General features: G+C 55.2%; 1 protein-coding gene across 7 annotated transcripts in view; it reads right to left on the bottom strand.

Annotated features, from left to right (window-relative positions):
- Nucleotides 1–2,560: 2,560 nt before the first annotated feature.
- The window catches only part of PAX2 (paired box 2), an 89,458-nt gene continuing 77,903 nt past the window's right edge, over nucleotides 2,561–14,115 (bottom strand). For 4 of the 7 annotated variants that reach the window (XM_045040575.1, XM_045040576.1, XM_045040578.1 and 1 more), the window contains 3 exons: nucleotides 6,751–6,852; nucleotides 4,496–4,582; nucleotides 2,562–4,020 (listed from right to left, as the gene is read on the bottom strand). In XM_045040575.1, the coding sequence (XP_044896510.1) occupies nucleotides 3,944–4,020; nucleotides 4,496–4,582; nucleotides 6,751–6,852 (266 nt within the window). In that variant the 3' untranslated portion in view covers nucleotides 2,562–3,943. Of the gene's footprint in view, nucleotides 4,021–4,495; nucleotides 4,583–6,750; nucleotides 6,853–14,115 lie in introns of all 7 variants that reach the window. The other 3 variants (XM_045040573.1, XM_045040574.1, XM_045040577.1) reach the window with 2 other exon arrangements.

Genomic DNA, 14,115 nt, shown 5'->3' with positions numbered 1-14,115 from the left:
GGGTCTTGATGGATTCCGAGCAGGATCTCCCAAGTGGGGTGTAACTTTTCCAGGGAGTACAAAAGAATCCATTTAGGCATAAGATGAGAACACTGGAACTTCTCTTTCTATGTATTCCAATCGCACCCTTTTTCTTTTTTTTCCGTGCTATGAAATTCATAACGTTAGTCCGGTAGTACATTTACGGAATTTGTAAATAAGGAAATATACCTATATTGGGGGTACACGTTCAGAATTCTTTTTGCCAATAGATGTGTATGATCAAAGAAGTCTGAAGACCATTCTTCTAGGAGACTCACTGCGCAGGGTGGAAAATCGGGACTGTCATTTGCTGAGATGGGGAATAGGGAGGAGACCTAGGTGGAGAGGGAGAAGAGAGGGGATAGCCTTGATTAGGGGCTTGCTGATTTGTTGGGGATCCTTCATATCCTCCTGAAGTCCCATGATGTGGGTGAAGCTGGGCAAATGGGCTGGGGGAAAGAAAGGCCCCTGGGATCCTGGTGGGAAGGGGGTGTCCGGGAGATTCCAGCCAAGGGAGAAGGTCACTCCTTAGTCTGCCTCCAGGCCTTGGTTGCCATCCTTGGCAGCTCAGAGTTTCAATAGTCTTTCAAATGAGAAAAGGCAGAGTTGGGGGCTAAAAGGCCGAGAAGGAAAGTCTCTGCGAGCAGAGAGACCAGGTGAGGCTGTGGCCTTTGTGGCCGGGCTGGAGTTGGGAGGTTGCTGGACAGATAGAGGGGGTACCCCTTTCAAGTACCTCGGATGCAGCCTGGACAATCCTGGACAATCACTCCATCCCTCCCCAAAGCAGGAACAGAGAGACACAGGGACAGACGCACAGATCCTTCCCCGGACAAGAACAGTAAGAGTGTCCGAAAAAACGAACTGTTCTCCTACTTCTCCACGACCAGACCCTCCCAGGGCCGTACAGACCCACGGAAACATAAATAGAAGCCACCGACAGACACACAGACAGAAGCGCCTAAGCGCCCTCTCCGGGACAAAGCCAAGGGCACATGAGGTCCGGTGAGCGGCAAGTTCTCCCTGAGTCTCCGCGGGTCTGGGCACTGTCCAGGCCTGGAAGTAAATGACCGGCGAGGAAACTCGTGGCAGGCGTCTGCGGCCTCCGCGGTCGCTGTGTGGACTCAGGGGATAAAAATGCGGCCGAGGGATGAGCGGAGGAAGGAGCGGGCACAGCAGGCAACCCCCACCCACGGGTAGAGCGCCTCCGACGTTGCGTTCCGAGAGCCTGAACCCTCAATCGGGGTGCGGGGAGAGAGGCAGGGTGACCAAATAGCCCTAGTATAGACGCCTAACTCCAAGTTACCTAAGTTTTGGAAAGCGAAACTCCTTGCCCCCAGAGCGGGGCCGGCGGTGGGGGTAGCTACTGAAGGGAGGACTCATCTGGGCCTTTGGGGGATTTCAGCCATCACAAAAGGGTCTTGGCAAAGGGGTGACAGGGAGGTCACGGTTGGAGGATCACTGAGTCAGGTATTTGGGGTCGACCAGTGTGAGAGGAGGCCTGTCCCAGAGACAGGGAGAGACAAACCTGGAGCCATGGGGAGTGCCATACAAAATTTTATTATTATTATTATTTATTATTATTATTATTTATTATTATTATTTATTTCTCATGTGCACAAAAAAAAAAAAAGAAGAAAAGAAAAGAAAGAAAAAGAAAAGAATCAAAACGAACCGACGCGCTGAAAGTGGCTAAGGAGACCAGAGCTGTCGGGGATCTCTCGAGGGTTTGGCTGGGTCCTGGGTCTGGGGCCCCTGCCCGGCCAGGCCAGCTCCACGAGGACTGGGAAGGACCGGGCCTCGGAGTTTGAACCTCAGCGCCCTCGCCGCCCCGCTCGGGCCACTGGAGCCTGGCCGGGGCGCCGGCAGTTCCCTTCAACTATTCTCTTTTCTCGTTTTCCTTTTCAAATAACAAGGCTCGAAGGGGAGAGAGATAATCTGGGCGAGGACTCCAAGCCTTTTCGGATTTGTTCAAGGATTTTTATTTATTTATTTATTTATTTTCACTTTTATTGACTTTGTTTCTGTTATTTCGAGTCGTCACGATCCACGGGTGAGGAGACATGCAGGGCGCATCGCCGCTACCGAGAGAGCAACTACGGGGCGGGGCGGCCCAGGGCGCGCGGGGCGCGGCCGGAGGGGCGAGCCCGGGGCTGGGGTCGGGGGGCCACCTCGGGGCTAGCCGGCGAGGGCTAGGCGGCCGGGCCGGGGCTGGGGGAGAGGCCGAGGGAGGGGCGGAGACAGAGACAGAGACAGAGACAGAGGGGGAGAGAGGCGGGGACGAGAGAGATGGAGAGAGGGGAGAGATGCGGAGGAGAGAGACGAGGAGAGCGAAAACACGGAATTACAGAGAAATAGCCAACGAAACAGAGGCGAGAGGAGTCCACAGGACCATGTTCGTCGTTTTGCATAGAGATTTCTTTTCTTTCGTAATTTTTTTTTTTTTGTAACATAAAAAATGCCCCCCTCCCCCGGGACGTGCTGTGCTTTAGTGGGCGTGTAGCTGTGTCCCCCCCCTCCCCCCCAGCGAGCGGCGACTCTCACAGCACAGACAGAGGGGCGTATCTACAGGCAGGGCGGGCGGGCAGCGGGGACTCTACCGGGCGGGGCGGGGCGGAGGGGCGGGCTTATATACATCGGGGTTCGCCTTCACACGACACACACCGTCTTTTTACAAAGCAGCAGCCTGTTGGGTTTCTGTTTTGTTTTGCTTCTCCTTTTTGGAAAGACCATCATATTAAATGTAGACTTTTCGCGGTTCTGTTCAGTTCCTGCTGGAGGAGGAGGCTGGGGGTGGGGGTGGGGGTGGGGATGGGGCGGGCGGCCCTCACCCCCACCCCGCCGCAGCTGAGACGCCGGCTCAGAACCGGCTCCTACCACCGGCAGATCGCGAGTCTGTGTCGGGGGAGGGGACGTCCAGGAACTGCCCGGGAAGACCAGTGCCCGCGGCCTACGGAAACTGGTCCTGCAGCGGGCACTGGAGAGCCTCCGCAGGGGCGAGGAGTTAGGAAGGAGAGGTGCAGAGTCGTGGGGTGGGAAAAGGACAGGCAGGGGGGAAGAATGGGAGGGCCGCAGATGGAAGAGACGCTGAGGTAGGGGCGAGATGGGGCCGAGAGTCTGGTCACTAGTAGGCGTGCCCTGGGGAACCAGGCAGTTCAGGTGGAATAGGGTAGAGCCAAGAGTGGGGCTCGGTGGGTGCGCGCTGCTGGGGCCTGCGTGCCTTGGGTCCCAACTTCGGAAAGACCTGATGACCCCAACCCCCGTCCCAAGAGCCCGGACCCCACGCCCCCATTCCGTTCCGCCTTCTGGGGTAGGGCACACTCGGAAGGTGGGGGCAGTCCGGCTGGCGCGAGCGTAAGGACTTTTCCCCGAGGGTTCGGCAGGGGGCTCTTCCTCCTTCTGCAGAAAAATCGTTTTGTTCTTAATTTCCTTCGCCCAGTCCCACCAGCGAAGCCTCCAGGCGCCGGAGCGTCCGAGGCGGGCTGCTCCGGGGCTGGGCCGCGCTGCAGTCCGCGCTGATTGTGTGTCACAGAAACGTGTCCCCCGCGCGTGGCGGCGGGCCCGGCCAGGGTCCCGCGGTGTGGCTGGTCCGCTCCGGGGCCGGCTCGGGCCAAGTCGGGGCGAGCTGGGTCGCGCCCTCCTGTCGACGCCGCGCAGTCCAGGCAGGCGGGGAGGGGCGGCGGGCGGGGTTGGGGGCGGCGGGCCCGGGCCTGAGGGTCCCGCCCGCGGCTCCACCCGTCCTGTCCGGCCTTCGACGGGGTGGTGTGAAGGGCTGCTGGGTTCCTGGGGTGGGGGTGGGGCTGGGGCGGTGGCCGGGAGGCATCGCGTCGCGTCGGTCCTCCCTCCCTCCGGGGTGGGCGGTCAGACGGGGACGATGTGGAGGCCGAAGCTGTCGGCCTGAAGCTTGATGTGGTCCCCGCGGTAACTAGTGGCGGTCATAGGCAGCGGCAGCAGCGGCAGGGGCGGAGCCCCGGGGGGCGGCACTATAATAATAAGGGGAACCTGGAAGTTAACACAGGAGAAGAATGGGCTGGGTGAGAGGACAAACAGGAGAACAAAAAAGGAAAGAAAAGCAAAGACCTCCCCGGGGCTGGGGTCTGGCGGGATGGGGGCAAGGGAGACCTCGGCTGGGCTGCTGGGCCGGTTGCCCCCAGGAGAGCTTCATTCACCGATGGGAGAGGGGCCCGATCAATGGGTGACCGCCGCCGCCCGACTGGGGACTTTCCAGGGGGGGGAGAGGGTGGGGGCGGCGCAGAGCCTTCTAACCCCCGGGAAGGGAGAGGAAGGGAGGGAAGGGACGGGAGGCGCGGGCGTCCTCTAGGGATCCCGGGGCCTCAGTGCTGCACTAACAGAGCCTGCCCGCCCGGCACCCGAAGGGCGGGTCGAGGGGAGCGAGACCGGCGTCCGGAAGCAGCCCGGCCAAGCCTGCCCGCGGGCTGACGCGCTGAGCCGCCGGCCAGCCAGGTGGCGTACTCACTTAGTAAGGCGGGGTTGCTGAATCTCCAAGCCTCGTTGTAGGCCGTGTACTGGGGGTGGCTGTACGGGTTGCCGGAGAACTCGCTCCCTGCGGGAGGGTTGGGGAGTGGGGATCAGACCAGCGCAACGCCCGGGCGGACCCGACGTGCCCCGCCAGCGGCCTCCCCCGGGCCCGAGGTGCAGGTGCGGCGGGCAGGACAGAGGCAGAACAATCCACTGGGTCTGCGTGGGGAGAGCCCGTTGCGGGGGGTGGGGGGGCGGGTGCAGAAGCACATGGGCCTGGGGGCTCGGGGCTCCGCCGCGGAGGCGCTCTGGGTCGCCCAGGGAGGGTTTGTTCCGGGTCCAGGCGCGCCTACCCCGCTGCGTTGGGGTCTAGGGCCTTTTTAGTGGATACTCTGGTTCTAGGAATCGTAGCCCCCACGGGATGGAAGCCGGGGAGGGTGGCGAAGAAAGGCCCTCGGGACACTTTGTCCCAGAAAGTCCTGAGAATGGCATCTCAGCACGGTGCCAATGCAAGGGGTGGGGGTTTCTGCTGGGAAACACCGCCCCCCCCCTCCCGCCTTTCCCTGGAGAGATTCGATAGGCGGGCCACGCAGCAGAAGGAGGCGGTGGGAAGCAGGGGGACAGCCCGCCGGTCCGCTAGCGGTTAGCGGAGGGCCCCGTGGGCTGGGAGCGGACGGAAGCTGCTTCCCTCCCTCCGCGGGAGAAAGGCCAGGCCTCCGGGTTTCCCCCTCGCCCTTTCTCCTGTGTGATGACCCCAGACTGTTTACAGTGATCCCTAACCGCGGGTTAAGTAGAGGAGAAGGGGCCCCTCTCCGAGAGGGAGCTGGGGTGGGGGTGGGGGATGCAGCCACTGGAAAGCCTGTTTATTGACGAGGAGGGAAAGCATGCGTGCAGCAGGATAATGAGCTTCTGAGCTCAACTGTGACCAAGAGGAACTGAGCTATCTCCTTCCCCATCGCTAATGAAACAAGTGTAATTTCCTCATCAGCACTAGATTCTGTTTAACGACTCCCCCCTTGCCACCATGAGCTCTCTGCGGCTCCCCTCATCCCCACCTCCTTGCAGGCTTCCCCCCTCCCTCACCCCCACCTCTCTAAGACCTTCTCCAGCCTCCACCTGCTCACTGCTGGGACCTTCCCAGAAGAATCTCCTTGTCCCCAACACTCCTACCCACGCCCCTCCAGATCTGGGCAGGAATCCCCTCACCTACACCTCCCAGCTTTCCTTAGCCAGTTCCTCTAACTCCCTTCAGCCCCTATGGGGGTACAGCACCCCGGGGCAGTCTTCCTCTTTGCCACTGCCCTTCCCCCCACGCTCTGCCTCCCCAGGGCTGCCCCTGGATGCACATCCGGGAGTGGGGCCAGTCACCCTCTTCTATCCTCCCCCACCGTGGGGGTTGTGTGTCAGGGAAGGGACACACAAGAGGGCAACCAGCAGAAGTGGACTGCAGGCCCAGCGAGTCTCACCCTCTTGCAGATAAGAGGGTTTTTTGGTGTGTATACGAACAGAAGCTTCAGCTCTCTCTGGCTTCAAGCCAGGCTCCCAATCTGGGATGGGAGGTTGGAAAGAGCACAACCTCCGGCTACAGTCCTCAGTCCCTAAATCCGGCCTCTGCCTCTCCGATCCACACAGTCCAGACCCAACTCCTCCCAGGAGCAATGAGGGCCCGGTACCTCTGAGGAGACGGGGTTCCCTAGCTTGTCTCTCTGAAGCCAGAGTCTCTCTGGATCCTGCCATAGCCTGTCTCCTGTTCCTCTTTCCTGAGGGACTAGCTCCCTCCTCTCCCTGGGGTGGGGTCAGTTCACACTGGTTTTCCCTGCGGGTTGGTGTGGACCAGGGTGGCTTTGTCTGAGTGACTGACAATGCCCCTGGAAATGGTTCTGGGCTCCAAGTTTCCATGGAAACCAGGGCAGGCCCTTCCAAGCAGTGTCAGCTGGCTGGGGTGGGCTGGGGCACAGAGAGAGGAGCCGGGGCACAGGCTCCGCTGGGTGGGCACCGTGGAGGGGCCCTGGCATACGGTGGGGTGCACACAAGAGCCCCTTCGGCCAACTCCCTCCCTGGGTTGCTCCTGAGGGAGGATGAGGGACCAACTGCAGCCTCTAGGGAGAGAGAGGGATGGAACAGAAAAGGCTTGGGGGGAGGGGACGTTGGGTCTCCCCCCCACCCCCAGCCTCAGACTACAGCCGACTCAGCAGCTCACCCACAGCGTAGTCACCCCCATCTAAACGACACAGCTGCACCATTGTCACCTACCAGGCACCATTCCTGCCAGGGTGGAGGTGGGGTAGCTTCCCTGGCCAGTGGGGGGCACGTGAGGGGGGTAACCAGGCAGGGTGGTGCTCGCCATGTCACGACCTAGAAAGACACAAAGGGGAAGGGGTGAGGCCTGGAAGGGAGAGGCCTGCCTCTGCTCCCACCAGGGTACTCCATGGGAAGGACGCTCTTGGCAAGGAGGGAGCAGACATGTGGCAGAAGAGCTTGAATGAGCAGCTCCGCGTGCGCCCTTACACGCGTTGAAGCCCGTTAGCTAACGTCTGTCCTATGATCGGCCATGCACCTCTGCTGTTTCCAGCACTTTGTGTGTCTCTGTGTGCGTTCGTGTGCCTACGTGTTCGCCTTTGCTTGTGTCCCTTTGTTGCCCAAACCCAGATGGAGAAGGGGGGGGGGTGACCTGCTTTTATTCCTCCTCCCCAGCAAGATACTCAGCTGTGGTCTCTCCGGTAGCCAAATGGACCTCTATCATCTTGCTCACCCCGCACCTCTCTAACACCCCATCTTTCCTTCAGGCTTGGAGGGTACCCCCACCCCCACCCATTCTGGGCCCGATGGGCATTTCTTGTCCTCTCTCAGTGGAGCTGCAGGTGCTGGGCCTGGCAGGTGTGGAGAGTGGGGGTGGGGGAGGCATCCAGTGGGTTACTTTGCTCTTAGTGTTTATGGCATTTAAATGATATGGGGTGCCTGGGTGGCTCAGTGGGTTGAGCGTCCGACTTTGGCTCAGGTCATGATCTCGTGGTTCATGAGTTCAAGCCCCGCCTCAGGCTCTGTGCGGACAGCTCCAGAGCCTGGATCCCACTTCGGATTCTGTCTCCCTCTCTCTCTGTTCTTTCCCCGCTCACACTCGGTGTCGCTGTCTCTCTCTCTCAAAAATGAATAAAAAATTTAAAAAATTTTAAATGGTAAAAAAAAACCATCCCCGAAGTGAATCAGGGGCTTTGAGCCAACAGTTCAAGTGGATCAGATCAAGTTCCAACGAGCAAACCCCTCTCCCCCCACCAACTGCCGGACCTCAGTCTCTGGAAACTTCTACTAGCTAGAGTCTGGAGGGTGGGAAGCAGGGCTTTCCTTCACAGTGTCCTGGAGTGAAGGTAAAGCAAGCCAGTATTAGGGAGCCACCCATGGTTCACAGACATCTCTGGGATGCAGCGACACCTGAGTGGCCTCCCTTTCTTGCCTGTCCCCTCCATCGCCATGAAGGGATCACCACCTCCCTTACGTTTTATGCCTCAATCTTTAATGCCAACAATCTGCCCTCTTCCCTCTCCCGCAGTGCCATGCCCTAGAGACAATGTGATGCTCTCCTGGGTCCCATTTATCCTCTCCAGATTTCCCCTTATCCTCCTCTTCAGCCTGTCCACTGTCCCACTCCGGTGCCTCTGTCTGACCCTGAGAAGGCAAGGTGTGGCAAGATGCAGGGAGTCACAGAACTCTGCACATCTGGCCCAGTGCGTTTCCTTTTCCTCAGCTCCCCCCACCCACCCGCAGCTTTCATCCTCCCTATGGCTATTCCAAAGTGCCCCTCGCTCTCCTGGCCACTCTCTCTGTGAATTTCACCTCATCTCCTACTTTTCTGACCCGTGTGAGTTTCCTCACTTCTCCCTCAACACGTCTGAGTGATTCAATTCTCCCAAAGTACACAGGGCTACAGCTCAGGCTTTTGCATTTCCAGCTGCCTGCTGAACATTTTCATTCGCTGTCCCACTGTCACCTAAAACTGAGCAGGAATAAACGCAGACTCATCTTCCTCCCAATCAGGTCTCCTGACCCTCTTGAAGACCGCCAGACCAAACACTTTAGAATCCTTCTGGATGTATGGCCTTTGTCCTTCCCCTTTAGATGAAGTCGGTCAGCAAGTGTTATCAATTCCCCTTAGCAATGTCTGTAACATCAGTCCTGTCTCCATTGCCTCTCCCACCTCCATAGCTCAGCTCCTGAGCACCTGCCCCTGGTCAGCCACAACAGTGTTTTTGCTTGTATTCCCTGCCTCCACGTTCTTGCCTCTCCCATCTATCCCAAGGGTGGCTGCCTGGCTAGTCCTCATGAAACGTTGCGTTCAACCTATCACTTCCCTTGTGAAGACCGCCATGGATTCTCTGCGGTCCACAGCTGCAATCCACACTCTGCCAAGGCTTTCAAAGCCTCCTGGGCACTCTCCCCACCTGACTTTCTCAGCTCTGATTCTCACTCCGCCTGGTTTAGTGGGACTGCTTTCATGGGCGGGTGCGCTGTGGAACCTCTGGGCTTTTGCCATATCGTTTTGTCTTCCGCATAGCTACCCTCCCCTTCCAGCTCGAGCCTTAAAATGCCTACCATTCTACCCATCAGGGAAGTTTCTTTCTTCCAAATTTCTACAGTGTCTGTGCTGCATGGCTGACCACGGCATTATATTTCATAAGGCATCAGACCTGTTGTTTCATATTATGGCCTGCTTCCTCAAATAGACCATAATCAAACTGAGGGCAGGGCCCTGTCTTCTGCTCTGCCTTGCATGGTTGGTAACTCAATAAAGGATGTGCTCAATAAATATTTACTGATTGATTCTCTATCACTCTGTTGCACTTAGAGCCAACGCCAGGCGGGTTGTATTGTTTTCTGACTGTTTCGTGTGTGCTGGTCTCCTTTGAAGAGGTAAAGGCTGGGGCAGAATGTCAATGCTGAATTCTGCTTTTTCTCTAAAAATAGTTTGAACAGGCCATTATGAATTTTTAGGGGATGATGAGAGATGACAGTGACTTGTATTGTGACTTATAGCCCATCAAGCAATAGAATGGTTCTCTTCTCTACTGTCTAATATAGCTAAGGTCTTATATTTCCTAAAACTCAAGAACAAACAACGGAGCAGAACCATCAGACAAGAGATCACTTCGGACTCCCAGAGAGGAAGAAGGAAGTATCTGTGCCTGCTTTGTTGTGGGTTTTCTTTCGTTGACTTCTTTTGTCAATACCAGTTTCACTCCTCCTGACCATCTCTCAGTGGAGTGGGTCTGAAATGGACAAGGACGGCGATATTTATCAACTCCTTGAGAGACGAATAATATGGCATGTGCTGGTCAAAAAGCCCCAAGACAGAGGAGAGTTAGGGAAGATGTAGAGGTTTTGAAATGAGAAAGATATAGAAATCCAATTCCTCCTGGTCTTGCGATCTTAATGCCTGGAAAGCAGCCAGAAAAGTGAAAAACAGGAATCTAAATGCGCCCGAATTCTGATGTTCAGCTGCCTGGTTCCTAGAGCCTGCCACACATGAATTCCTTGTAATCTGAGGTTGTGTCATACAATTCCCTACCTAGCTTCGGAGAAAGGAAGAGAGGCTGGATGCCTGGAAAGGTGTCTCCAGCTAGCCTGGAGTTATCCCCACGGCACTGTTTAGTTCCACTGGCTTTTGCTCTTGCAAAACGGTCAGGCTAACTTCCGGCACACAGAAACTTCTGCGTGCTGGAAGCCACCCGCGGAATTGTTCACTGAAAGACACATTCCCAAATTCTAGTTAAAGAACTGAACCCGGGAAGTGCTTTTCAGACATTTTTAAAGTGTGAGAGAAGATGCCCAGGACGAGGAAGAAGCACGCAAGCTTCCTGGTGTTCTGCATACGGCTGCGAAGCTGCTGCCACTGCGGATTCTGAAACATCAGCATCACCACAAAGAGGTGCCCATCAGGACCCCTGAGCCAACGGAGGTGCAAGCCGCCGCATACAAAGCACGCTCAATGGCTTCATTAGTACACAGGTGACACCAGAAGAGGAGGAAAAAATTGACCAAACTCTTGCCAGAGCCATATATTCTTCTGGAACCCCGTTGTCAATAATGGAAAACACGTACCGCAGGAAGTTTTCAAATTACTAAGACCATCATACCATTTGCCCAGCAGCATTCTTTGAGCAAGCCTCTTTTAGCGAGAGATATGAATGGGTAATGGAATGTGCGCAAGGAAGAATCGGCAGAGCACTGCAGACGGATGGACACATGGGAGCAGAGAGAGACTCGAGAACTGGGAGCACAACCAACCCCTAAAAACAAAGGAGCGAAAGCACAGAAGGAGGAGGAAACAGCCACGTGGCGAAATACATAGGTTAGTAAGTACGCGTTACCCAACAGAGGATAGGGAGAGGCAAGAGTGTTTTGCTCACCCACAGTGCCAGTCATGGGACAACAGCACCAGGAATCACAAATGGACAAGAACCCACATATGGCCAGGGGAAGGGGCATTTCGTGTTGGATCCTTGCTTCCTAAGATGACAACGTTTTAAAGATGGAAGAGCCTTCGAGATGATCTAACGTCCTTGTTTCAAAGTTGAGAAAAATGGAGGCGCGGAGAGGCATCAAGATTTCCTAATGGGTCTAGAGCTAGTAAAGGAGAGAGCCAGAGTTCGAAGCTGTGTCTGTCCCACACCGCCTTTTAGTGATAACGTGAAGCCAGATAATTCCCAAAAGAGCCAAAGGAAAGGAAAAGAAGTCATCCAACAGGCAAAAGCTCAGACTGTCGCCGTTGTCATTAAGATGAGGCAAGAAAAAACAGGACATAAAGAATAAAATACTGACACCGAAAGTCTGTAGTAAAACTCCATGGGGTGGAGTATTAATCTCCTTGGAGAGTTTTCTAAAAAACAAAGAGGCTCTTTAAGAAACAGTAGTAGTCGAGAATCTTAAAGCACCCAGAAGTGTTAGCAGCACTGTACTTGATGAGGATGTCTTCTCAGTTCAACTGCAGAAGTCCCTGAAGAGTCTACAGCCAATTTCTACAGCAATCACTACATCTGAATCAGACGGTGCACTTTTGTCAGACATTCCTTACCAAATGGGCCAGATCAAATCAACTGTTTTGGAGAATCTAAGTGCAGCTCCTCTTACAAAGCACAGGGAAAAGCAAGGCGAATGACTTTATTAAGAAATTGGAAAATTTCAGTCACCAGAGAATTTATGCTATCTTGTCAGCTCTAAGATTCAAGGGCAGAGTTGTGTTTCTACTTGATCTAGTCTAGCTCGCATTCATCGAACACCGACGACAGCTAGGCACTGTCCGAAACATTTTCTGTGTCTTCTCTCTTTTCATCCTCAAATCCAGCAGCGATGTCGATCTGCTTGTAATCCCCGTTGTATAGATGAAAAACTGAAACTCAGAGGGGCGAAGTATTGTGTTCGAGATTTCACAGAGAGTAGATGGTTGAATCTGGATGACAGAATAAGCAGGACCATAGGAACTGATTCTAGAATGGCATTCTTGAGTATTACAGACCCAGAAAATAGGTATTTGGTCCAGGAAGGTAACCTGGGATGATGCTAAATGAATCCTTCCTACAGCAACATCTTGTGGTTTCTTGTTTCTTGCATGGTTCAGGTTCTTTCATTTTCTACAGCAAGGGTTTTAAACTGGAGTTCACTGATCCTGCAGGGACTCCCTAGATACGCTTCACAGGGTCCATGTAAAGCTATACATCAGATGTTATGAGTACACATATATAACATCTAGATGGCCTTTATCATATTCGCAAAAGTATGCCTGACTCAGAGATGGAGAAACACTATTTATAACACACCAAACGAACCTCCTTTCTTTGGCCTAAGAAAGACACCGATTTGTTCGAAAGCACTTCAATCGTACCAGTAGACGAGATCCTACAGAGAACAGCAGGAGAATATGTGAGGGAGCGGAGAGTCTTATCTCAAGTAGGGGAAACGTCAGCATCCCGAAGACCCGGGAAACAATAAAAAGGCAGCTGCCCGAGTGGCGGAGGTGCTCGGGCTCAGGGATGACTCAGACCACCAGACTTATTAGACACAGATTTATACAGCCAAAGTTCCAGTCGGTGAGTGTAGGGGTGCTTTTCCGCAGCATCGTTCTCTGAAAATGAGCACTTCTGCCATCCGCTCGACACTGTGGAGGAGCCTAAGGCCAGAAAACATAACTCTTGTTTTACTATCCTAGTCTCAAGTTTTGTCTGCTTCTCATAAGGTACTGACGATGAAGACATTAGATTGCTCCGAGGTTGGCGGCCTGTGCCCGCGTTTGACACAAGCATCCGTAATACTTCCAAGAATGCGCAGTTATTACATTTGTAATTACCGCCTCAATACGCTGCACATTCACACTGGTGTACCGATTAGAATCACCTAATGACCAACCCAAGTTTAAATAATATGCTAAAGTAACAAACTTCACCTCCGTGAAAGCTGCTTTTTAAGGAGTTTCCCACTTAGTTCGTGCTGTTTCTTATTTCCAAGGTTTCCAAATCCTCCCAAAGGTTCTTCCTTGAGGGCAGAGGTGCCTGTGCGACGGCCGCCAGCCCCGGGCGCCTGCTGGCCCCAGAGCTCTTCATCCTGAGCTGGAACCCTGCCTACTCTGGGTTCCAGCAGAGGGGGCTGTGCCCGCAGCTCAGGTGGCTGCTCTCCTAGCTGATCTTGCTTCCCACTGACAGCTGGACCTTTAGTCCCTTCGGTGTCCTGGGCGGGTACGCCGCCCAGATCTGTGTGGGCTCAGGGGGGGGTCTGCCCCCAGACAGCCAACCAGCTGGATACACCAGCCATGCCGTCCCCACCCCTTCCCCTTCCAGCACACTCACTGCCCTCATCTGAGCTGGCCTAGGGCCCCCCAAGAGGTGGCTTCCCTTTAACTCAGCTGGACCATGGATGGAGCTACAGCCTCAGGATCCTGGGATAAGGCTAGGGAGTGTTGGGGAGAATCACATTTTCAAAGGCCTGAAAGAGAATCTGGCTATCTCCTAGTCCAACCCCCTTACCTTACAGAGAAGGAAACTGAGGCTCAGAGAGAGGGGAAGACATCCCAGCCCTCTCCTCCCTCACTTCCCCAAGCTGCCTTCTCTGGCTCCTTTAGCAAATCCCAAGCGGAGACCAGGAGTTGGGCAGGTGCTGGCGCACCGCCGCCCCCCACCCCCCGGAGGCGGGCCCAGGCTCACGGATGGGCTCAAGAGCACGAGAGACCCTCGTGCTGGGTGGGCAGAGGTTAAGCCTGTTTGCACAGTCTCCCGATACTCCAGGTCTCCCAGTTCCTCTCCGGCTTTATTTTGTTCTCTGAGACCACTGAATTGTCAGCTCTAATCCTTCCGAAAGCGCAGCGTTTTTCAGGCGCTCTGTGTAAGTGAAACCCTAATCCCAAGGAAAACGGCCACTTAAGCTGCTGGAGCATTAGGCTGCTCTTGGAGCGGGCCGCAGACTTCCTCCCTCCCTGCCTAGCAGCCCAGCCGCCACGGGGGAGGAGAGGAGAGGATTCCAGGCTGAAGGGAGCAAAGCCCTCTCAGAAGTAACAATAGTGGCAAGGCTTGCCTCCCAAAGCTCAGGGGTGAAAAAGTACTGGCTTGTTTGTCCTGAGGCTAATAGTGGGGGAAGGAA

Source organism: Felis catus, chromosome D2, assembly GCF_018350175.1.
Source record: "Felis catus isolate Fca126 chromosome D2, F.catus_Fca126_mat1.0, whole genome shotgun sequence".
Taxonomy (NCBI): domain Eukaryota; kingdom Metazoa; phylum Chordata; class Mammalia; order Carnivora; family Felidae; genus Felis; species Felis catus.
The sequence above is the reverse complement of the archived record's forward strand: the minus strand, read 5'-3'. Positions and strand labels throughout refer to the sequence as shown.